The following is a 25,402-nucleotide window of genomic DNA, read 5'->3' as shown; positions in this document are numbered from 1 at the left end:
AATCATCCAGAAAGAATGCCTAGCCTGCGTCGAACAACTGATTGGGAGACGGAAAAGGAACAGAACAACTGTGAGGGCCTTTCTGCTCTGCTTTTCCCTGGAAATCATAAAGTGGTTCCAAGTACTGGTACTGGGCTGCCCCAGGCCCCTTTTCTGGGCCACATCGTAAACGCTGTGAAAGTAATTGCTAGTAAAAGATCTTGAGAACATTCTATTGTTTGCATGGATGGTTTGACTTTGTCCTTTGCGAGGCATGTAATCAATGTTCTCTTTTCAGCTGTGCGCGTGCGCATTTGCACATGGACCGTGCTCTCCGCCCGAGACGCCCACTAGCTTAATTTGGCTTCATCTCGGGTCCTACATCCAGGTTCTTTTCCATGATATTAATTAATATTGATATACCTTACTAAATATAGCATTACCTCTGTGGAGTGCTTGGTCTTTGTTAATTACATGACTACCTTTGTTGAATTGTGGCTTGTTTATTACCATGGTAACATGCGCTATATGTTACGCCCGCTACGTGTAATGCTTAATATTAAAATCAAAATGCAGGTCCGCCTTCCCCTCAGATGAACGTGCATTTCGAGCTTTCGATAACGGAGGTGGACCTTCACTTGAAGTCTTTCTTGAATGTGAGAGGGACACGTTTTCAGACATTTCGTTTGCGCTTACCTCAAAGATCTCCTCACGGCACACCTCAATGCGGCAGTGGCCTGCTTGGGGTTGTTGCTGGGAGAGCTCCTGCCGTAGAATCTTGAGCTTCTGCACCAGATCTCGCTTATACCTGGGCACCGTCAAGCACTCGGCCTCCTCCGGCAACTGGGCTGGGGACAGAGTTTGCTGGAGGCCACTGGAACCTCCCTGGCCCTTCATCTGAGCTGGATGGCTAGAGGGAGTTGAGTTGGGGAAGGGGGCAGGGGGGGGGGGGTTAATACTTTAACAACTCGTATTATGAGCTTGCATGTTGTTGTGTGTGAAATAACGGTCAGTGGACTTCCTCGCTGTAAGAATGTCTTAACTTTTTATTATTGTTCAGCATATGCACAAATTTGGAATGACTTTGTAATTTCAGCTCAATTAAGTGTTTTAACGTGACTTTTTACCATCCGTCAAGAGACTACAGATGGAAAACAGCTTTTTGGCTCACTCGAGCTCTGCCATATTACAGCAATGTTTATTGAGGTAAACGAGAGGGCCATGTTTTGCAGGGAGCTTGTATTGAATCTGTACACTTCTGTTTGGTTTGGAAACGCCTCTGTTGTCTTGTCAAAATATTTGGGAAAATATCAGCAAGTTAGCAAGCCCGGATACTATCTGTCTTATAAAATACAGGTCCTGAGAAAGGCTGATGCTCGTTTGAAGACCGGTAGTCCTTATCATCCAACCGTGAGTTTGAGCTTTTGCCTTCCGGCTGTCGGTTTAGGAGGACACAAAAAGGCTCCAGGTTGTGTGTGTGTGTGTTTTTTAAACTACTTGACAACTAGCTTTTAGGTTGCTCATGTTTTTAGTTACGATTTATTTTTCTTGCACATTTGCCTGTTGCATTTTTTTAACTGATAACTGACTATTGGTGCTTTTAGCTCTGGACTGAACGTGTGTAAGCAATCATGTGTACTAGTATAATGTTTGATGTAAATGATGTTATAAAAAAAAAGAGTCTGGGTTTTAGTTTTTCATATGCTATGGATAAGCGGTTCAGAAAATGGATGGATGAATATTTTTGACCTTTTTTAATGGGTACGAGCGACAAGTGAAGAAGAAAGTAGTGATGCGGACAGAAATACAACTTGGTGTGGAACTTATTGAAATGCAGCATATGAATCTTTGCCCTGGCTCACCTGTACCATGTGACTAAAACAAACAGATGTCAACATCAATCATTAAAGAACACCAAAATGTAGAAGAAGTATTTAGTCTTGCCTATGAATTAATATGATCTTCCTCTGCACGTCAAGAAGTACCAATGACTAGTACACAACTGATTTTAAGGCTTTAATATACAGCCGGTTACTTCTGCTTACACTTGCATAAGCATATTAAAAACCAAAATATTGTGCGATCGACCCGAGAGGACCCCTCATTCTGCACTGCATTATCCAGCACAAATACGGTCAGGCACGCAATCATGTCAATCCAGACTTAAACATTACCCCTTTTCCATCTTCCATCTCTTTTCCTGTCTGTTGCATACAGAAGTGGATGACCGAGGTGTTCCTGCCCACCACCAAACCACAAGTGGAACTTCCATGACCCAACCACAGGAGTGGCCACCCTTCCACATTGAGGTAACGTTGGGGAGGGCAAAACATTACTTGGTTTTTTTTCTCTTTGTCACTCCAGACTCTTCTTCCACTGCTACCACTGAGGTTGTGTTAATTTACCACTCTGCCTCGGATTCATCTTTGCATGGTCAGTTCAGCAGCCGAAGCGCCGTCAAGCCCTCTCTGCGGTGTTGGTGGTGGGATGCCTGGGTGGCCCTCATAAAAACATAATCCATCTCTCCATTCAACAGGACAACAGCCCACATTCTCCAGTGAGGAGATGTCGAGTCAGCAAAGACCTTCACAAGAAGCTACTGTTGTCTACTGGGAAATGGGCGTGGGAGTCGGGTCAAACAAAAGGCTTCTCACCACGAGGTCGACATTGACACTTCAAAGAATGGGAAGCCTTCAAAGCACCCACTTATCCCGACACCTCTTGTACACTTGAGCGCTCCGGTTCAGCGGCTTGAGGAAGGCGTCGTGGCCGTTCCAAACTAAACGGGTGCAGTGTTTCACGGCTCTATCCCTGTAGAATCAAGTCCACTGTTATTTATTTTTCTGGCAAGCACCGGGGCTTCTTGCATGTCAAAGGCAGGATAGGACTGCAGCAGTGCAGTGCTGAAAACCATTTTAAGAAGGGGGGGGGGGGGGGTGGAAAAAGAGGAAACGAAAAGATGGCCTTTAAACAAAAAGGAATGTGCTGCTTCGACTAGGAGGCTCAAGAAGCATATAATATAGCCCAAATTCAGCACACTTCTTTCTTTGGACGCCACAATGTAATTTAAAATACATTTTGACATAGTTAATGGTCTCTGGTTTACAAATGAGGAAAGCCCTGCATATTTGTTGGTAAATACAGTGCAGCAAATCTGAAAATTCACCACCGCGACAGTATGGATCAAATATGCTGACTGGAAAACAATCTAAATTCAGCAAACATTCATTTGAGGAGCCAGAGGATATTATTATGAATACCTCTGTGCATGGTCAAGGAATGCAGGAATGAACGTTTACCAGACATGTCACCCGAATTTGCAGTCACCTGATCCTCATTCCTATGATTGACACTGAGCTAGGCCCGGTGAGTGTGGAAGCTGCTCCAGCAAGGCAATGTCCTTCTTGGCCCGGAACTATCAGGTGCGTAGGGCATTGTGAGCAGGAGCGTTTTTGTGCCGCAACGCTCGCCTCTTCTCGCTCACTGAATGAAGCCAAACACTGCAGGATTTCTTCATAGACATGCTGGTTGATTGTCAGGCTCACATTGACGGGGTAAACATATAGTTTGGGTTTAAAATATATCTTGTGTGACACCAGTATTGAAACTCTTCTGACACACCTCGTAACCAGAAACAGCCTTTTCCATGGCATGTGGTTGTGCAGGGCAGTACGAAGTGTTGAGTGGGTGCAGTGGTGTTAAAGCCGCACCCACCACCATCACCACCCCACCCAGCAAACAGAGTCAAAAGGGCCTTTATAAATCGGTCTGCAGAGGGTATCAGCTGGTGCTACTGCTTTATAAGAGAACTGGTGCAAACAATGTCATGGCTTCTGACTCTACAAAACGTTGTGCGTGTGCTGAAAAATTATTTAATTTGACTTCACGGCAGCCATTTCCACCATATTGCATTTTCACACCTTCAGAACGGGTGACCAAAAAAAACATGCTGGCAAAACGATGTTTCCATAGGAGCAAAAGAGGAAACTAAAGGTTATGATGACGAAAATGATATGACCTGACAGAGGAAATACAAGGCTGATCAGAATTGATCATTTCAAAACATACCACCCAAACTGCCATTGCTGCACCTGACCTTTTCATATATTTTACAGCTTCAAGATGCCCGGTGGGGGGGGGGGGGGGGGGGGGGGGATGATTGAGAAGAAACGTGCTCTATGTAGAAACGCACTTGAGACTGCGTAGCTTTCAAACAATTCAGGTAGTTTGGCGCTATACAGTATGTGTATGCATATATGCTTTCTTTTAAACCCAGCCATTTAAATCTACAAGCAGATATGGTCAATTAATGATGGCGTGGGCGATTCAAACTCTGAAGCCTCACTACTCAAAACATCAAAAGCAAATATTTGAATCATATAAAAAAAAACTGCTTTCCCTTGGGGAAATACCTGCTTTTGCCCACTAAATCCTGAATCCAACAAAGGCTAAAAATACCTTCGGCAAACAATGACGCAACCTCTCAGATATACACTATTTGCTGGTACATGGGAGGAAGCAAACTGTGTGAGAGACAGCGTGGCAGACCACAGTGGCCTTGTCTGACTGTCTGACAAGTGTCTCACAACGGCAGTCCTCAATGGCCTAAGACAGATGCCAGACCCACTGCCAGAAATATGCTTGAAACAGATCCATGTCATGTTCATGTCCAGGAACACTGAGGTGTCAACAGCAGGCACACTTGGCATCAGTTCTGTTCTGTACAGAACTAGCTATGGCATACGGAGGATAGAAAAAAAATCACAGAGCAGAAACAGTAAAAGCAAAAGACTCGCTGATAAAAAATGGCAAGGGAAAATAGCCCTATATGGAAGGCATTCCATAAAACATATTGTACTACAGATTTATGCATATTTGTTGCTCGATGAGGTTGATGCACGCAGCATTATACAACATTTCATTCAAGAGCATTATGTCAGTCAAAAGTGTTCTTATGTATGGTATAAATCCCCATGCACGCTGCTGTTACTCCCGGAATCTCTTTTCCTGGCAACTTGTGATCGATGAACAAAACAGGTGTATTTTGGCCTCCACTACAAGCACAAGGCAGTATCCTGGTTCTGACAGACACCCCCGTCAAACATATTCAAAAGTAATTGCATCTCAGCGGTGCTACACTTTAGCTGGGTCACGGTGTGCACGTGTGAAAGACGTATACCAGCGTTGGGTGAAATGTACCCAAATCTGCGTGATAAAAGACAGATGTCCTGACAGTGAGACGGCTGAGAGGCTTATAACTTGAACAGTTTTTGGAACAGCACAGAGGGTGAGGAGCAGTAGAGAGATTGAGGACAAGCGCTGATAAGGGGGTTGGGTTGATAATAATAGAGATGAAACGGTAAAAAGAAAAAGGCTCTCAAAGGACTTTGCAGACAGAAAGAGAAGAGGAGCATCCATAAAAATTGTCAATGTTCATAAAAAAGGTATGCGGATGAACACTTACATTTTTTTTCCCCACACTATGCTCATCAGTTTGCTGCTGCTGTTCCACGGCTGTTACACTAACCATTTTGAGTATCTCCCAAAAGGTAAATAGACCAGATCTCATTGCCAAAATTTGCAAGAATAAGCTTCGAGTTTGGAAAAGGGAAAATAATGTCCGGACATTGAGATGTTTCACAGCGCTAGCTGACTTAATGCAATGCACGCCGTGAAAAGCTAGCAAATTCCAAGTCAGCACATCATGCATCTTTGTCACTGGGAACATTCATCGAAATGCAGATGCGGAAATGCATTTCATTTAACAGTAACCGGTGAACAACTGACAGCAATTTTGTCTGTTATCATGTCTGTAAAAGGTAGACTTGGATGATGTCATGCAAGCAAGCCGACTCGCACAATGAGTGAGTATAAAGCTGAGATTTCTAATGGAGAGCATCTGAATCTTTTTATTTTGACTAGTCAATACAAGCAGAGAGCGGCACCATTAGAAAGTATCTCCAGTTAATTTGGACTTTCTGGACCTAGTCTGGCCTCTGTTAGAGCTCCCCTAATAAAGAGCCAAGACAAGCAGCTAATGACGCAGACTAAAGAACATAGTTGAGCTCTGACTTCCATCCAGAGGCGGTTCACACGGGGCGCACGCGCACGCGCACGCGCACGCGCACGCGCACGCGCACCATTCGACCAAACGGCCAGATGCTGATTTCCGGACATTCATCGCAATTCTTTTCAGGTATGTCAGCAATGTATATGTGTGTGTGCTGTGTCTGGATGCAATTCCTGAGTTCAGGCTGTGCACAATTCAGTGTGTACGTGTGCGTTACCTGTGGTTAGTGTTTTGGATCTCTGTGACCACACGGGATCCATTTGGACTGGGGCTGCTGGAGGAAAGCAGGAGGGGAGAACGCGGAGAGAAAAAGAGAACAGGAAGTGAGCCATAAAAGAGAAGGTGAATGACGGAACAGAGGGTTGAAGCACAGAAACAAGTGGGGACAAAGTTAAAAGAAGGAGCAGTGAGACAGGACATCAAAATAAGACTCAGACCAATATATGAGAGGAGTAAAAAAAAAGGCAAAGAATTACATTACCATGTCTAAGGTGTTTTTTAAGCAATTCTAAAATTACCATAGGCTGCATTACAACACTCTGTCATTGATACTATAGTGCAGCCAAACATAAATTAATGAATGCAGCCGCATGTTAATCAAAAGCATCACCAAAATTTTTTGGGGCCATTTTTGTGCAACAACTCTTCTAGGTTGTGTAGAAAGTGGTTTGTATTTTTGGCACAATCCCGCTAACTGTATCTGTACTAGTATTTACTGTTTTACTATGTCAAAATGAAAGCTTGTGCCAACCCAAGAAGTTAGCCTCATATTGAAATTACAATAAACTGACTTTATACACAATGATATTCTTGAATATGTGGACTAAAGGCAAAAATATACATATTCTGAACAGATAAGGCAGATGGTTTGAAAGAGGAGTGACAGATAGGCCATCGACTTTAAGGGTGAAAATCCATCTCTTAAAAAAGGGGGGGCGGGGGGTTGGCTTACAACATCACTGATCTCCCACAACAATGCTGTCCTTTCATTCATTCATTCCAGAGAGACTCGATAATTTAGCCTCTAACAAATAAACAACACAGCCAATTTTGGCTTTCAGGTGCCTCTCGTACCGTTTTTACAACAGAATGGAATATTAACGAGGGTGGTTCCACCCAAATGACTGTGGTTGGCGGGCACAGGTCTCTCTTCAATGCTCTCTTAAGAATTGTTACATCCCAAAAGAGTGATGCGATTCCTGGTTTAGGCCTGGTTCAAGCCTGTGTGATTAAAGTGATGAAGCCTGCTCGCATTACTGGCAGGGCATCTTCTCAGACAACCAGAAGAGTCCACTTGCAATCGATTTTACGCTCTGAGATTGAACCTGGATGAATGGAGGAAAAAAAAAAAATCACAGGCATATTTTCAGTGTGGATAATTTTGATGAGAATTTGATTGTCAGGCTCGCATCGATGGGATATATCCAATTTTGAAATTATGCACACTTGTTTCTGATCTGAGGATGTTTGATTCCATGCCTTTATTTTCCTCTTCATGCTGCCATAACACATATCAGAATTTTGCACCTTGGAAACAAAACATTGCAATTGTGCCACTTGGTACTTCTCACTTTTTTTTTAAATTAATACAGACGGCATTAAAAATTCTATCGTTACATTATCATGATGTATAAGCCACGTATACAACACCAGCCTGAAAAGGCTCGAGTTGGGCTGACGGTTGCTTCACTTACTTGAGAACCCGATGCAGGTTAGCAGACAGTCTCGGGTCTGTGAACTGGGTTGTCCGATTGTTGTGGTCCACAAAGTAGACGCGGCCGGTAGCAGTGTTTCTAATCTCCCAGCCTGGCGGCAGAGGACCGAGCTCCTCGCAGTTCACATTACTCAAGTCCCTGGATAACCATTAGAAACCATTAGCAGCAGCGATATAAATGAAATGTTTATTGGTATTGTGTTTGAGCTACTATATGCCGGGTGGTTCAACTAGGTCATGTAAAGAAAAGTGGCTCCATCTGAGTTGCCATTAACATTTACACAGGGCATAACGGTATTTATTATACAGGACCTTTTCAACTGACACTCAATAAGATCATATCACCATGGCTTTTAAGAGACCTGTTATCCCTCCGGCAAACTACTTGCTCCAATTTCTTGATTCTTCTCTCTTGTACATCGACCGTGATGAGGACACCATAGCCCTTATGTGTGTGCATGCATGCTCTGTCCTTTTCCTGCGACAACGCATTAGTCATGGACACAGAGCACATGCCTCGCTGCACGCATGAACATACTTGGTCATTTTCGTAACCTCGTCCACAAGGAACAAACGCAAAAGGTGGCATCTATGATTTTGGTGTTTTACACATGTGCTTTGTCTATGAGCTGCAGCTGCAAAAGCGCAATGCTCATAAATGTAGTCAGCAATCCAAAACAAGTTGGAGCACTTGTGCGATTGTGAGTACAAATCCTCTTGCAGGTGGTGTGGGTCAGCTATTCAACTATATTGTTTCAACTGAAGAAAGGTTATTCCTTTTGCTGACACTGCTTGAATGTAACATATGCTAAAAATTCAACTGGTTAGCATGATCGAGCCTTTTCCGTTGCTGGTCCCTCTCTCTGGAATGACCTCCCACTGAACATTCGGCAAGCCCCATCGCTGCCCGTCTTTAAAAACCACCTCAAAACTCACTTGTAGTCTTTGGCATTTGACTCAGCATGATTCACCTTTGATCTTAGTTTTACTGTTTGGTGCCTTCTACCATCGTTGTTACTGATTTATGCTTTATTGTTGTATATATGTTAGTTGCTCCTTGTACAGTACTTTGGATGCAGCGATGGCTGTTTGAAAGTGCTCTATAAGTACAGTTGAGTTGAGTTGAGTCCTCCTCACTGTGCAGAGGTTGTGGGTTCCATTCCACGCCCTGACCTTTCTGTGTGGAGTTAGCATGTTTTCCCCGTACTTGCATTGTTTTTTTCTCCAGGTTACTTCGATTTCCTCCCACATTCCGAAAACATGCATGGATACATAAATCAATCACTCTAAATTGCCCGGAGGTGTTGATGGCTTTTTGTCAAAGTGTGCTCTGCAAATGGCTGGCAACCAGTTTAGGGTGTACTCCGCCTAGGAGGTACCCCGCCTACTGCCCGAAGTCAGCTGGGATAGGATAAAGTGGTTCAGATAATGGATGGATGGATGAAAATAACTAAGGAAAGACAACCTAGTCCATGTTCATGAATGTGATTTCTGACTGCATTTACCATTTGTGGATGCAATTCGATACAATCAACAGAAAGGAACGTGATAAGGACAAAGAGTAAATATGAATATGTTTGGCTACCTGGGAACGCGAGGGTCATGCCAGGTGCTGACTCCGGTCTGTGTGTGCAGGAAGTACACCTGACCTTGTTGAGTCGTTCTTTGCTCTAAGACAGAAAAACATTAACATTCAAAATGGCATTGAAAGAGGTGAGGACTCTCAAGCTGCCATCATCTGGACAGGGTTGAAGAAAGTATGACTCATTTAGTGTACTTTGGGGAGGGAGAGGTCTGTTTAGAATTAATGAGACGAGTAATCTGTCAGAATCAAAGTTGACTTTGAAAGTCTTTTTTTTTTTTTTTTTAATATGCCAATAATTCATTTTGAGGCCTACCCCAACAGGATGGGGACATTTAACATTTTACTTGGTTGGAGTCAGTTACTTGTGCTTCCTGTTGCCCTATTTGAAACTCAGGTATGTGTTTGTGTTTGGCTCATCACCCGCCGCTATTAATCAACACAACCAGGGGAAATGGAAAATCGTTGAGTGAAATTCATACTGGCGCGCGCGCGCGCACACACGCGCACACACACACACACACTCACACGCACACACACACAGGTGAGACCAAAGACACCAAGAGGAATTCTATGGCGGTGGGGGGTGCGGGGGAGGGGTGGGTGTGTTCACATGCAATTTTCTAACAGCTTGTAAAACGTCTGTTGTATCATTTTTCTGCCTCTGTAGTTCAGAGGGTTCAGTTTAATAAAAGCACACCGACTAGCTTCTGAGCATCAGTGACTCATTTTGTCCAAGTTAGGCCAGCGTGACACACAAGAGGGAATTTCAAAGGGGGCACACATCCAACAGTGATACCCTAAATCATTTGAATACAGCATTGCATTTTGAGGAATAATTCATTTTGATGACTCTCAGCATTAATATTTTATGGTATTTGGCTTTTTAGGATCACTCCCAAACAAACAGATTTCACGCAAAAAGCTGATCAGAAGCATAAAAATAATCAGAACACCAAATGAGCATTCAGATGCCCATATAATCAAACCAGGCTGCCTGCTACACAGTACAGTTTTCTGCATTTGTCAATAAGATCGAAACTGAAAATAAGGCTGTTGAATGAAAAAACGCCACACAGAGACCAGCCGCAACTTTGCAGTGGTGTACAACTGCACTTTTATTATACTGCAAAGTGTTTCTAATATTTTAATGCTGTCGCAAATTTAGTGGTCATAATGCTGTGGCTGATTGCTGCTTATTCGTTGAATGGGCCATACAATTCCAGACTATTTCGTGATCGATGGAGTGAAACATTCAAGACCAACAGTTCTCCTTCAACACCGTGTGCATGTAAATGAGCACATGTCTCTGCAATCTCTCACCATAACCCTCGGGCAGGTCGGGAGGCGTGTGCAGGTGCGTTCGACTCATGTAGTTGCGGTGCCGTTGTGATCGCACCCGTCTCTCTTGGAGCCGCTGCTCTCCTGGTGGGCCACTGGCCTCTGCCCCATTAATAGGCGTCATCACTGGTGTGTTCTCATCCACCACACAACTCAAAGGACGCCCGGATGGGCTGGAGTACTCTGAAGCTGGCCTGGAAGAAACCAACAAGTTTATTATGCTGTTTTTAATTTCAGTTTGCCTACTTTCTACCTCAACTTCTATATGTGCTTCACTTTTAAAAATCAAGCTGCCTAAGCACAAAAACAACATTCAATGTCACCAACGAGTTTTCAATTTGCTGTGACATGTTTAATTGGTTGCATGTGATGTGGATATACTGTGCATGATGGTCAAACACAAGTTTATGATGGTGCGTGTTTATTTGCAAGGATGGTCGAAAGATGTGCAACTGTGTGCTGGGAGTGCAAGCATTATTTCTTGTCCTGGTGTCTAGACCAACAAGTGTGTCATTACGGCTTCATCATCCCTCGAAAAGCGAGATGCACTTTAAAGGTCATAAATATTTAAGCCATTTTAAGTGCTGAACAGAAGGTTCTCACAAGACCAAGTCTTTAGCGTGTTTGTCAGCTACTTAAGAGCAGGATGTCGACAGCAGATATCTGATAAGCAAACACAAACACAGACTGGCTGGCTTACTGACACTTGTGTGTGTAACAAGTCTGACCACTGTCTGGCTATCCGCAGTACGTGACGCCTGGGTTATCAAGAACCTCGGACCCCCTGTCTGTCAACCCACCTCCCTCCGCACTCTTTTCCTCCTTCTATTTCCTCTTCCTCCTCCCTGCTCACTACACACTGCCTCCTTTTCCAGCACAGCTTAGCACGAAGCAGCACAACAAATTTGCTCACTAAAAAGGATAAACAAAAATCTGATATGAAAAGAAAAACTAAATAGATTAACCATCAAATCAAATGAAAACAAGCATAGGAACAAAACTTGACGACATAACAGAAATGTTTTTCAGTACTTCCACAACCATTTCCCTTGGATTTTTGCAAAAAGATCATCTTCTGCTATGGTCACTATTCACATTTTTCTTTTTCATTTAACTGCTTACCTTGCTTTGTTTTGTGCTGTTCACTAGAACTGCGTTGAAAGTGCAGTTGAGGTCGAGGTACTTTGTTTGCTTACTCCCTGACGGCTCCGCTGATATGGTTCAAGAAGGAAGGCGACAGTCGTTCCAGTAGGAAAATGGGCCAAGTAAAACCTTGCTGTTCGACTGGCTGGCTTGCTGGCAAGCTTATTTTGGTGTTGGTGTGCATGTGTGAGCCGGAGTAGGGTGGGGTGGAGTCAAAAGAAGTTCACTTATTACCGACACCGTGAGGGGTAATTGTAAGCCATTTCTATAAAGAGCCTCCTTATTGCTTTTTTACATTAGCATAACAGGCAAAAGGTGTCTGTTGTGATACTATGTATTAATATTGCATTATTTAAAATCATACTGCTTCATGAAGTTAATAATGTTAAGTATATAAACCCAATTAGATCAAAGTAATATTTTCATTTCAGTCTATGTGGCTCAAAGTACAGTGTAAAAGCAATGTGTGTACCTGGTGGGTCTCTCCCATTGTGTGGTACGTGTGATGTGGTTCAGGTACTGTATTCTTCCAGACGCTGTTCTTCTCTCTTCCCATCTGTTTTACACGCAAATTAAGACAAGAGTCATTTTTTTTGCCTTGTATTACAAAAAGTGTAGTGTTGATGCCATACATTGCATTGCCTTCAACAAAGATCTAAGAAGTTGGAAACTGCGGCAAGTTAAAAATAATTTCTGATACTGTTATGACACGCTAATAGTAACATTTCTTTCCAAAATTATTTTTCTTCAATTTATGAATGAAAGAAAATACATGTCCTAAGACACAGAACGAATGTTAACAATAAACTGCAACTCATCAAGGGACAGAGAACACATCTTCCTGCCGATGCACTACTCATAATACTGACCCATCGGGTAAGTCATTGTCAAAGAGACGACTGCAATCCACCACTGGTCCTCCGGTACCTATGCGGTCTCTTGACTGAAGACTTACTATAAAAGACAAGGAAAATGGCAGGTATACACTTGAAAGATGGACTCAGTTTTATGGCGCATAACACCTTTACATATAATGCCACCGACGCAAATGCCATATAAGGAAGAACAAGGAATGGACAGATTTTTTTTGTCAGAGAGTGTTTCTTTACCAACTATCTGTCCTCTGACTGTATCATTGTCGTTGGGGCCAAGCTTATTGAGGTCCAGTCTCTGATCTGCAAGAGGTAAAATGATTCCCATTAATTCGGCACCTCTCCCAATGTCACATTGTTTGATTGGAATGTACTGGCGTAACACTCAAGAGTTTGACTAGCGTTTTCGAAAGTTAAAATTTTTTAAAATTATATGTATTTGGATCAATCTCATAGTCAGACATAATGAGTTGCAATTCAAATATTATGGTTTCTTGTCGAGTCAAGAATCAGTCCTACCAGGGACAGTACATATTTGCCTTTCTTTAACATGCATGATTTTGTTTGCGTTTGTTATGTGTATTTGATATAAGCACTTGACAGCCTAAATAACTAACAGCTCCAAGTTCCGAGAAGTGTCTAAGCATCTGTTCCGTATGCACATCTAGACTAAACATACAGTTTCTTCCGAAATAAGAGGCCACCAATGAGACAGTACATTTATAGTTTGAAACCACAAGCGCTCACCACACCATTTAGCTCCTAAAAGCTATGAAAAATTTTGCAGAACTGCACTGTTGTGTGACTGTAAACTTCCACAAAGGTGTGGCTGTTTTTCTCTATCTGACCATGAATGTTGTGTGCCTGTTTTTTTTCCAGTGCGCAACACGATTTAAAACAAAATAATAATCTGTAGCATCACAGTCACAGTTTAAGAAGCTATCTGATGAATGCTTGTGTGATCTTGAAGTGAGGCGGAGGATGCGTCCACAACAACAGGAAGAGGAGCTCAGTAAGATTTCTAGAAATCCAGGACAATCCCATTTGGGGTTTTGTGTAAAAACTGAAACTGTTTTGTCCAACTTTGTGTTTTGTGTTGGATCACAAGTGAGATATGGCTAGGAATAAGCCCTCTAGGAATCAGAGAGATTCCAGAAATGTGTGTGTGTGTGTGTGTCTATGCATGTTTGCCTCTTGGTCAGACCACAGAATGAGTGTGGTTCGCGTCTACTGCACACTGTACAAGGACAAAGGATTTATGTGCAAATTGGTGTCTTGTAATTGCTCATGCTTCCTGTGGCTCTGATTAAGTATAGCGTCTAGAATGCTGGCTATACAATAACGCGGCCAGTCTGGAGCCGGACAGGATAATATAGTGTTTGTTTCAGACAAGTGTGTGCAAATCTAATGTGCATGTCCTTTGGCTCTGAGTAGGTGACAGTGTCGTCCTTGACTAGCACAGTGGGAAGACCGTTTTGTGGCAAAACTGATCCTGCTCTATTTTGGGGAGATTACAATCTGGACTGAATTAAACAAAACTGCCGTAAAGTATTTGGAGTTGGCGTAAGAGGCTCTTAATCTTCCACTGCATTAATTCAAGGAAGCCGAGGCAGTTAACATAAAAGGCCATCAAGCTTTTCATGTAACAGTAGTATCCCGAGAGGTACGCCTTACTTGACTTCCAGTGTTTTAATGCCCTCCTTTTGAGATAAATGAGCCATCGTGCAGCGCATATGCATGGGAAAAAAATATTTTTTGTTATTTTGTTTGGAACATCCATGGCAATGATGAACAACGTTGACTTTTTGACAAAGTAGACTTTAACTTTAAAATGGATACAATTATTTCCAAAAAATAAATAAAAAATACCAATAAGGCATAATTTTGTGAATAACTCGGACATTGCTTATGGATGTGATGGAAAAAATAGAAACAGTCGAGGGTAGTTTAAACCATTCACAAAATGCTGTAGTTTAGTGGTTCTGGTATGCTGTATGTCTGCATGTGGGTCAATGTGAGTGAAAGCGCAAGTGTGTGTGTGTGTGTGTATATGTATATTGAAGGTGAAAACTTCAACATACAAGAGCTCGGTTCCATTGATTCAACTCCTGAAAAGTAGGTAAGAAGATCAGTGAAAACCAATTTAATCGACTGTATGGGTAGGGGAGGGGGGCATGTCGCGAAATGCCAATTTCATTCAATCAATTGAGAAAAAATAGGCAATGGATGAGCAATTTTCCAAAGTCAAAACTTACAGCCGGTGTCTTTAAGTCTGTTGATGGCGTTGGAGAGGAGGCGGACGCAACCAAGAAAACCCGCACCCTGCTTTTTGTGGATCTTCTTGTGGTTCCACACACTGATGGTGATGGAATCTGCCTTTCCAATATATCTGGAAGCAGGGGGAAAAAAAACCATACGGAATTCTTAGGTCAGAAATTAAAACCAATTATGACACAACACAAAGTCCAAGGAAAGCTTTAGTACTTAGGCCTTCGTGTACTCATAACAAAAAAATGGATCATAATTATGCTGGGTTTGTGGTGTAGACTTTCAGGGTGAGCAATAAGAGTAGAGAGAGAGGGGCAGAAAGACAGACAGAGACAAACAGAGAGAGACAGAGACAAAGAGAGAGAGAGATTTTTAAGTAAATGTGTGTAAATGTGGTTTTGCTGATTTTGCACAGAGGAAGCCAGTCTAGTCAGTGTTAAAAGAAGAGAGGAAATACACACAATGTGCTTCACCATCATATCTGTGACACAGACAGATGTTTGAAATTACAGTCAACATCTCTTCCCTTGGGTTCACACTCAAATTCACAATAACAAATATGGCTTGACCCACAAACAGTGAACTGCAGCATGTCAGCCTTGCAATATGTCATCTGGCAAGGTAAGGTGTTCCGCGATGAAAACCGCTTCAAAATGTTTATTATGACAACTAAATCTCAGCATTTAGAAATAGTCATCTTAAAAATTATAATTACAACCCCTGTGGCTTGTGATTCCGACCAGGATGCAATGGCAGGGCTTGGCAGCCTTGCTCTGTGCTGTGTGGTACACTGTGACCACATTGCACATTTTCCACTTTTTTATGACAAATGAATGACAAGTTATTTGCTTACGCAGGTGAGTTAATTAACAGCATCTATGCCAAGAACTGGAACCGGTGAGAGAAAAGGGCTGTGAGATTAATTAAAGAAAAAAAAACATGGGATTAGACTGTTTAAGACAATTTAGAAACAGGGACAATTCTGAGTGTATATGTCATATTACACACACGTGGGATTTGAGACACTTTTTAATAAAGTGAACAGACTACTGTATGTGCTTGCTGTTGATGCATGAGGCCATCAGAGAAGAGACACAAGAGCGTCACTGCTGAAGCTGGAGGCTGGCTATGGGGGTGTGGCACATTGGAACCCCACCAAGCCCACAGTCCCATCTGCTTTCTGTGGCATGTTAGCCATTTCCTGAAGCAGAGGAAGAGGCCAGGGGTCGCTGGCGGGGGAGCACGCTTCACTGAGAAGGCGACGATCCAAAAGGGGGAAGAGAAAATTATGTAAAAGCAGGAGGAGATTTGATGGGGACAGATGCAGTCAGTGACAAAGGAGCATTGGGAACATAGTTTAAATGCCCGACTGGGGAAAATGGAGCTAAGCAGGGTGCCGTCTGATAAAGGTTAGAGTTAGTTCTCATGAGGACAGATCAATTCAGTTAAGAACAACCGCATTCGGACACACCCAAATGGCATCATCAAACTCAAGTGTGTATTGAATTCGTTATTCAGGGTTAATCTGTAGCTGTAAAAAAAAAAGAAAAATACAACAACAACTGAAAATCAAAATTTTGTTCTTTTAGCCTTCTTTTTCTTTCAGTTAATGCATTACTCGTTAATTTTTGTCATTTTTAACAATGTTGACATGATAGGGTGTCCGCGTTTCAGATGTCCATTAACGTAAACATTTTTAAAATGACAAAAGTGGACCATTGTGTTTTTCACGGTACAGTGCCAATATGGTGATACGATATGCATTTCCCAAAATCTCACTCTTCCGGATGTTTTGTTCATATGTCACACAGCTTTCAGCAGTGAGAACATGACTTCATCTGCATTCCTGAAACACTTGCATAGCAACAAAAATACAACAAGTTCACATTCAAACTTTCGAGGACCTCTGTAATTGGCCGAGTATTGGCACTTTTTTTTTTTAATAGTTCTGGAATTAAAAATGATTTCTGCATTAAAAACCTCACCCCTAATAGACTCTGTGGTGATTTTAGGCATGTTTTCTGACGGTTTTCAGTAGATTTTCAAACACCCCCATTTAGGTTGAAAACTGCAACGTCAGAGGCAGAGGATGAACCCATTTCCCCATCATCGGACTTGTGCGTGTCCACACTTTGTTTATTTCTGTGTAATAATAAAAACCAAATTGCAGTGGTGAAAACAGCTTAAGAAATCTATGAATCTTTAACATTAAAAAGATATGAGAAACTCCGCCTATTTGCTAGTTCTGTGGAAAAAAAACATGCCATGTAGTTTTTGCCTGTATTGAACACCTGGATTTCTTTTTTAGACAATAATGAGAAAAAATAGGGAGAATAGATACATTTGAGTAGGCTTGTTTTGTTAAAAGTGATGTGCAACTGTAAAGCCAATCAAGAATAAAGAGGAAATGCCCGGTCAGTGAGGAATGAGCCACATCGCGCTGATTGATAAGCTTGCGCACATATTCGCCGGCTAAGCAACACTGGACATCGTGAAGTGAGTTTGTGCAGATGCATTTCTGACTTTCTAAGCGGGATTAATAAGCTTATTCTTGCATGTATTGTATCACTCATGGCTTTGGAAAAGAGTTTAGGAAGAGGACATAACCCGGGAATGCTGAGTACTCATTCCAGGCATCACTATGGGTTCAATACCGGACTTATTTCAAGGTATCGAGTACTCGAGAAGGGTGCCAATCCCAGTCACCAATACCAGTCACTGGTGACCTCTTGTGGCCATTATTAATGTGTTGGTACCAGAATGTATAAATGTATTTGCTAAATTAATTTCTGCATGGTTGCCAGTGGATTTTTCTCTTTTAAAAAAATCCATCGATATCCATCCTCTTCTATGCCCATTAAGAGGCAATTTCTGAAACTATATGAGTGTTTATCAGGTTTTTAATCAGAGGTGCACACAATCATTTTGGCATGGTTCTCAAATAAGCATCAGGGTTGTACAGTGCTCACTGTGTTCATACAATTTGAATCAGTGACAGCTCTCCAAAATAGTGGGTAATTTAGCAACGCCAAAACGGATGGATGGCTTTTTTTTTTTAAACATTTGTTTTGGATTTGGGGGACTGACAGCGACGCCAAAAACGGATGGATGGCTTTTTTTTTTAAACATTTGTTTTGGATTTGGGGGACTGACAGCGACGACCTATAAAAATATGAGTAAACACTACCGCTTTAAAGTACAGTAGATGACTTTGTCCACACCAGCTATGCAGCAAATTTGGTGTCCAGTTCTGTTGCTGACATGTACACCATGGCATGAGGGCGTATCGATTTTGGTGATGAAAAATGGCTGTTCCAGGGGATATTAGTTAAATACAAATTGCTCCAAAACTGACTAATATCATTGAAAATGAAAGCCAGTTTCATTTTCCAGAACATAAAACTATATATAGTAAGGTTGGTGTGTCCTGAGAAAACACAAGTAGCATTCAGGTCTACTTACAGGTCATAATGTTGATTCCATTTTGGGTCCAATGTATTTCTCACAGTATCTGTAGAGTGGCACTGTCCAGAGCCATCCACTACCACTTTGGCAAAGGGATCGGGTAACCCTGTTGAGACAGACCAACAGAGCAGTCAGACAAACACTTTGTGAAGATGTTTAACAAATGAACACGTCTACAGCTTTCAAATGGAATATTTGCATGAATAAACATTGCAAGTATTTTAAAGCTGTGATTGCTACAGAAACATTTGGATGCGTGTTCTCCTATGTTTACAGTCTGACAGAGATGCACAGGTTAAACTAAGTGAATTGGAAGCTAAAATACCAACTGTTAATCTCAATCCAATTAAGGAAATAACAACATGACAATCTACTGCCAACAAGAAGTCCAAACTGACTCCCGGAGAGGCGAGAACTGCAGACGTCACAATAACTGCAGCTACAACTGCACAAATAAGGTCTTTCCACCATATGACATTTGAGCAGATATTTGATGAGGGATCCATTTATGACTGTGCAAGCCTTATAGTCAGTCACTTGTCGTTTCTTAAGGCTTAATAGCGAACGACTCTGGGTACAAATAAACCGCAGGCCAAACCTGTTTGGTAGCTTTGTATGGGCTTCCCTCTTATATATTGTGTTTGTGCAAGAAGAGAGGAAATTAAGCCACGATAGTTTGAATCAAGTTTAAAGGAGGAACCTGCATGTTGGGTGAATGACATGCTACAATTCCAAGTCACAGCAGTTTGCAAAACCACAACTGACAAATACGGAACCTGTTTGGATAGTTTTATTTTGTTGCTTGTTTTGTTCTTGAAATCCCATCTTCTCAAACGAATGCCAACAGCACAGGATGAAATAATTATTTGTCCTAATTACCTAAAAACAAAAGCTAATGCGGAATACAGTATTGGCAAAAGTAGCAGCATGAAAAAAAACCCCATCCTGTGTCTTTCCTACACACACAAAAATGTTGCTTCAAAGTTACCTAATTTAGCGAGAGACTTCAAAATATAACCTCTTGCCTCCACTGACAAGACCCACTGAAATGCACAAGGGATCTGTGGGACGAGAATAGCAACGCATCAAAATGGGTTTTACTTACGGAAGAAGTCTTTCTTTGCCAGGTTCTTTGCGCACAGGACTGCAAGAGAAGAACAAAGAAGAAAAAAAAAAGATTTAAACAACGGTAAAACTGAGTGTCCATACACAAGGAGACCACATCACTGTGTGCCCCTCTGTAAGACTGGTTAGACCAGAGATCTTCAACCTGCAGCTCTTTCATCCATCTGCTGCGGCTCTCTATGACTTTGGAAATGATTACATATTTAATTTTCAATTACTTTGTTCTTTTTTCTAAATTTGAAGGTTGTAACATTCACTTTTAATGCTACACCCTACCAGAATGCAATATGTATTCTATATTTTAGAAAATAAAGGCGATGTGATCATTACATGCATCCACGACGTGCTGACATCTCTAAAAATTCAAAAAGCATTTGGTCGTACCTCTTTATCTAATATATTATGAAAGCTCCAATTATAAAATTACTCACATCAGGTATCACAACAATAATGTCCGATGTTTCTGGCAAACCGATCTGTGCCAAAATTAGCAAAGAAATTCCCAAGTTATGATTAATTTATTGGCTCCAAACATAGCTACCTCCATACAAGTGAATGGATAAGACAGCCAAATTCCCCTTTAAAGATGGCGGCGAGGTATGGATGTCCTCAACCAACTAAAACCTTCTTCTAGTGGTTATGTATAGAGTACATGGGAACAACGCCATGCTTCATCTCCACCTTGCCACGGTTGGAGCACAGCACTGTCAAATGCCAGCAGCAGCACTGTCCAGTAATTTCTTGGCTCGCTGTGCTTTTCTGGATGATCAAAAAGACAAAAATTGTCACACGCATTCATCAAATATATGAGACAGACTCTTAAACGCCAGCATGTGCAGTACATGAGTGATAAAATGTATATTGGCGACAGAGACCAACAAGCAATATCTCGCGTGTGAGGGCACGTGACAATTGCATGCGACGCCAATTAATGCGTGTGTGGTCGCATGAGGCACCAAAGAGGCTATGACTCATCTGAGCTGCTCTTCCTTTCTCACTCAGAAATTTGAACAGGAAATACAAAATTCAGTTACTTTGTTAATATTAATGATGATTAACCAACCATTTGACTTGGTTAAATTGAGAAAGAAAATCGATATGAAGGACGGACCAGCAAACTAAAACACATTTATATATGTACTTTATTTATTTATTTTTACTCTCTTGGCATGTGGTGTAGGAGGCTCTGCCTCCCCTGTCTGCCTGCCCTGACCACACATCCGTTTGTACGTGAGTCCCAAATATATCATTGTTCAAGCTGCACTGTTGATTTGTGACAGGTATCACATAACGCTCACATGCATTAGTGAGTCAATAACATCTTCACGTATCTGTAACATCAAAATCTATCTCTATATTTAGTGACAGCGTGGGATGGATTTGACATATATGGAATATTCACCAAAATTTGTAACCAAGCACATTAATTATATTGAATGTCATTTTTCTCATGCAGCTTGTAATGACATGCAGGCTATCCTCAAATTAGGTATTTATGACATTATCAGAACCTAAATTATTCCTTATTGTTCCTTTAGTCTTGAACCCTTTAATCTTGAACAGTCTCGATGACAAAAACTGCTCCATGGTGGAGACATGTAATACATACAATAGACATTAGATGTACAGTATCATGGTTGAGAGGGACACATCTTAAAAAAAAAAGAAATCATCATCATCATAATCATTTTGGGAAGCAACCCTATGTTTACAGCGCTGCAACAAGGAGATCTTCACAATGCCCAAAATGAGATAGCCAACAAAGAATCGCACTGCAACGGATGTGGGACACATGTGAACACGTCTCCACACAAATCAAATTATACTGGCTGGGCCTGGGCTGGGAACGCTAACCATCAGCTTGTTAGAAAAAAAATGACATTGCCAAAGCCGACAGTATGGGCGCAGGCCAAATCCGAGGCCGCCAGGACTGCATCCTGTGGGACAAGCAGACACCATGTTGTCGGCAGACGGGGGCCTACAGTCTTGGCATGACGTTTATGAACGACAAAAAGGATCACTTATATTTAAATGGGTCGTTAGCCTAGAGTTAAGTTGCATGATTTTCCTACTGAATTCCTTCATAGCCGGGGTATAACCAGGAGACTACGTGGCACTAACTTGGCGGCACAACAACCAGTCTCACTCAAGTTTCATAAAAACGAAACATTAACACACCCACGGGTGGATAAAAAGGAGCTACATTTTTAAAAGTAACTTTTAGACAAATTGAAGAATAGTTTTAATGCTTTAGCTCACTACACTACACTTGGCTAATGAGGATTATGAGATTAAACTGTGCACTGCTCCAACAATTCAGTCACAAAATGCACAGTGAGAAAGCTATCTTGTTGTCATCAATTGCCTCTGCACTTGTGCTGGCACATACCGGCAAGGTTAATAAACTAAACCAATTCCGGGAGTATCCCCACTTTATGCTTTTATTGTTCATTACAACCTTGGTGGAAAAGTATTTTGTATTTCCTGACATAAAAGTTAACTCTAGCTGAAGTTAGACAACAGGTTACTTAGTATAGCCTAATGCTATGTGTGAGGTAAAGCCATTAAGACACGGGTCTGCATTATGAATGAACTGATGGCTTTTTCATACCTAAAACAGGAAAGGTGCCTCAGAAGGCATTTTGTTTTGTTACCTATTCAGCAGAAGTTGAACGCAACAGCAAAAAGAAATTAGGGCTGGACGCCGTCACCAGGCACAAACGGAAACTGGTTTTAATAAATACAACATTATAACAGATAGATGCATGGCCAAATGTTTTTTAGTTTCATTAAGCCAGTTAATGTTGGACAACCTATGCCAACATTTCTTATTTTACAGAGGAAACTGAAATAGTACGATATATTATCCGTGGAGAGTTGTGCGTGTTTTCCTTTCTACCCTTTCAGAGCCTAACATAGAAGACATTTTTAAAATTTGTGACAAAATGTATACAATAAAAAAAAGGTTTCATAAAGTGGTCAATTGTTGCCGTGTGAGCAGGCATTGGGCGAGCCAGGTCTGGCAGAGGACCAGAGTCATTCCAATTCTATCAGGAAAGATAGGTCAACTGGTACTGTGTTAATGATCAGGAAGCCCTGGGCTGGGTGAAACAATATCCCTGTCTGTGGACCATCACCCAAGTCCTCAAAGTCGTTTACGACCCAGCTACTGGTAGTAGGCTAATGACAATAACTTCACAAAAGCGAAATCAACTTGGCTTCATTTCCTTTTTTATCTGCTCTAAAAGTTTCTTAAAAGACACACACACACACACACACACACACACACACACACACACACACACACATACACACACAAACTGTCAGTCTCAGCAGGAAGTCTACACCACTTAAACCGCAGAAGCCCGCTAGAGAGCAGCTGTTTTTGTGTCCTTTTAGCTTAGGAAGAAAGAAGTGGAACGGTTGAGAAAATCCACAATACGGTTCGTAACTCGGTTTTGTGGTCACAATTTTCGGTTCGGTTCAAATATATGTTGACTCTTCGGAAAATCAATTGTCATGTATAGCTAGGTCAAAAGTGAAAGAATACTTTTGGTTTGTTCAATTATGGTCAGGGACGTTTTCTACTGTTTATTTTGGTTTGGAAACACAATTAAAAGCCGTTTTCAAGAGTTAAATATATTCATGTCTTTATGTCTTTGTTATTTTATTCAGTCTATTAAAATTATTTGAAAGAAATTTTTTTTTGCTTTTTTGGAAAACTAGCATTATTTGATTAAAATATGATTAATCAAGATTACAAAGCCTCTAATTTGACTTTTTTTTAAATCATCGAGTCGGTGTGAAATGAGAGAGAAATAATAGCCATTAATTTCATGTAATTTTAAGTAAAACTACTATATTGGAATACATAGTGTTGCCGGGATAGAAAACTATCTCTGTTGGGACATAGAATTTTATCCATATCACATAGCTCTGACTTGGGGTATAAAATATTTCTTGTGCAGTGGATTTACATGGGGGACCAAAATGTTAACAGTTACCAATGCAATCTAGTCCAAACATGACTGGTTGAGAGATACTGGGTTTGAAAATTAAAAAATAAAAATAAAAAAAGATCAAAGATGAGTGTTTGTAAACAGAAAAATGAGCAGTGGTGTCAAGGGATTTCCACTCGCTTTCTCAGTGGGGCTTCCAATGTCAGTATTTTCAATAGCTGCTCTGAGTCATGCCACTTATTCAGAGAAGAGGCGGTGGATTACATTTATGGCTGTGAAAGTCCCAAAAGGGTGCTGCTCGCTTTGGAAGCTGGCCACAGATTGACAGATCAGGTAATTGAGACCATCCCACATGGAATAGGAGAGCATAGCATAGAACAAACAAACATGCAAACAAACAAAACATGTCTTTGAAAATGGAAGGAAAGAAAAGAATGTTATTCGACTGATTATGTATTCTAAGTCGAGAACACTGGTATGGTTTTCATTGTACACTCTCCTGAACCACCAGCATGCACGGCGCCTCATGTGCTGTTGGTAACATTTATTAGACCGTGTCCCTAGCAGCTCTGTCCTAGACCAAAGGCTTGAGGTCACTAACTCCAGGAGACAATTGCGTGAGCATACAAAGCCAACTCCACGGTCAAATACAGCCTTTTTGTGGTCCATTTGTTCAATTATTTTCCTGGCAGCACAACAAGGACATGGCAGGCTGACACGTACTGCATCAGAAATAAGTTGTTGGCTGGTTCTACTGCTGGGCCAAAAGAAATCGTGTTTGTCTCTTTCCTCCAACAGTTGGCAAAATTAACGTTGTGGAGGGGGAAAAAAAATCCCTGTGTGTATTTAGACATATTTGTGCTTACTGACATGTGCATTAAGTATTCTTGGTTAGCTGTGAACGGCCTCAGCTTCACCATACCAACATGATATGACATGATTTTTCTCCCAGGAACCAAAACTATATGCTGAGGGGAAGCACTGTCTCTTTTCAAGATACCTGACAGATAGTAAGTCGAGAAAATATTGAGGAGAAAGAAAGCCCCAATCTAACGAATACTACTTGCGTCCCAGGACATGAAACACAACCCGGTCAAGCTCAATTAAATGCAACTCAAAAAGGTGGTGAAATACACACATGCACTTTTGGATGTCAAGTTTAATCGGTCACAAGAGCTGTCTCAAAAGAGTTTGGTGGTACTGGGACATCTGAAAAGCTGATCTTTAAAATTCAATATTTTTCAAATTGGCCTGCAGCATGGACAGACCCAAGAGTGAGACCGAATGCAGTTCTTAAACAAATTGTGGGGCCCCAGCAAACATGAATTGTGCCAAAACACTATCCAAGTGGGGAAATTGTAAAGTTTTTACGATTTAAACCAAAAACTACTTCTAATTGTAGGTTGCACTTCATCTAAGAATCCATCCATCCATCCATCATCTGATCCAATTTATTCACCAGGGTACGTCTTTATATTCCTGTTGGCTCTGTATAAAAACCCAAGCTTCTCGACACCAGCACAGCTAAGGAGAGTCTTTTATAATACTTTCCAAATCCCCTATTTGAGAGACGTCTTAGTTATTAATGTCTATTTACATTTACATGAAGGTCTTTATATTGTTTTGACATTGAAGATTCTTAGGGTTATATACAAAAGGGAATTGGAATTTTATTCAAAAGCTAATGCCCAAAATCATTTTGCTATCAAAAGCTGAAGCCAAATAAAAAACAGTTGAAGGACAAAGCCATTGGCAATTGTACAATTTGTGAAAAATTCAGTTCTAAACCAGAAGCGGCAAATCCAGGTCCAGAAAGTAAAAACCCCGCCACAGTCTGGTTGCTTCTACTCCCTGCGGAGCTCGTCTACCTGCCGGTTGAGTAGA

General features: G+C 41.4%; 1 protein-coding gene across 2 annotated transcripts in view; it reads right to left on the bottom strand.

Moving 5' to 3' along the window:
- Positions 1 to 25,402, bottom strand: part of LOC147200357 (E3 ubiquitin-protein ligase SMURF2-like) — a 46,358-nt gene that overhangs the window by 6,562 nt on the left and 14,394 nt on the right. The window contains exons 2-12 of one of the 2 annotated variants that reach the window (XM_086119245.1): positions 19,540 to 19,578; positions 18,432 to 18,540; positions 14,957 to 15,090; positions 12,939 to 13,004; positions 12,699 to 12,783; positions 12,302 to 12,385; positions 10,669 to 10,880; positions 9,349 to 9,433; positions 7,744 to 7,902; positions 6,267 to 6,323; positions 676 to 889 (exon numbers count right to left, since the gene is read on the bottom strand). In XM_086119245.1, the coding sequence (XP_085975371.1) occupies positions 676 to 889; positions 6,267 to 6,323; positions 7,744 to 7,902; positions 9,349 to 9,433; positions 10,669 to 10,880; positions 12,302 to 12,385; positions 12,699 to 12,783; positions 12,939 to 13,004; positions 14,957 to 15,090; positions 18,432 to 18,540; positions 19,540 to 19,578 (1,244 nt within the window). The remainder of the gene's footprint in view (positions 1 to 675; positions 890 to 6,266; positions 6,324 to 7,743; positions 7,903 to 9,348; positions 9,434 to 10,668; positions 10,881 to 12,301; positions 12,386 to 12,698; positions 12,784 to 12,938; positions 13,005 to 14,956; positions 15,091 to 18,431; positions 18,541 to 19,539; positions 19,579 to 25,402) is intronic. The other variant, XM_086119246.1, reaches the window with a different exon arrangement.

The sequence above is a fragment of the Hippocampus guttulatus genome, chromosome 9 (genome assembly GCF_054856545.1).
Source record: "Hippocampus guttulatus isolate MCC_2025c chromosome 9, RoL_Hgut_1.0, whole genome shotgun sequence".
NCBI lineage: Eukaryota > Metazoa > Chordata > Actinopteri > Syngnathiformes > Syngnathidae > Hippocampus > Hippocampus guttulatus.
The sequence above is the reverse complement of the archived record's forward strand: the minus strand, read 5'-3'. Positions and strand labels throughout refer to the sequence as shown.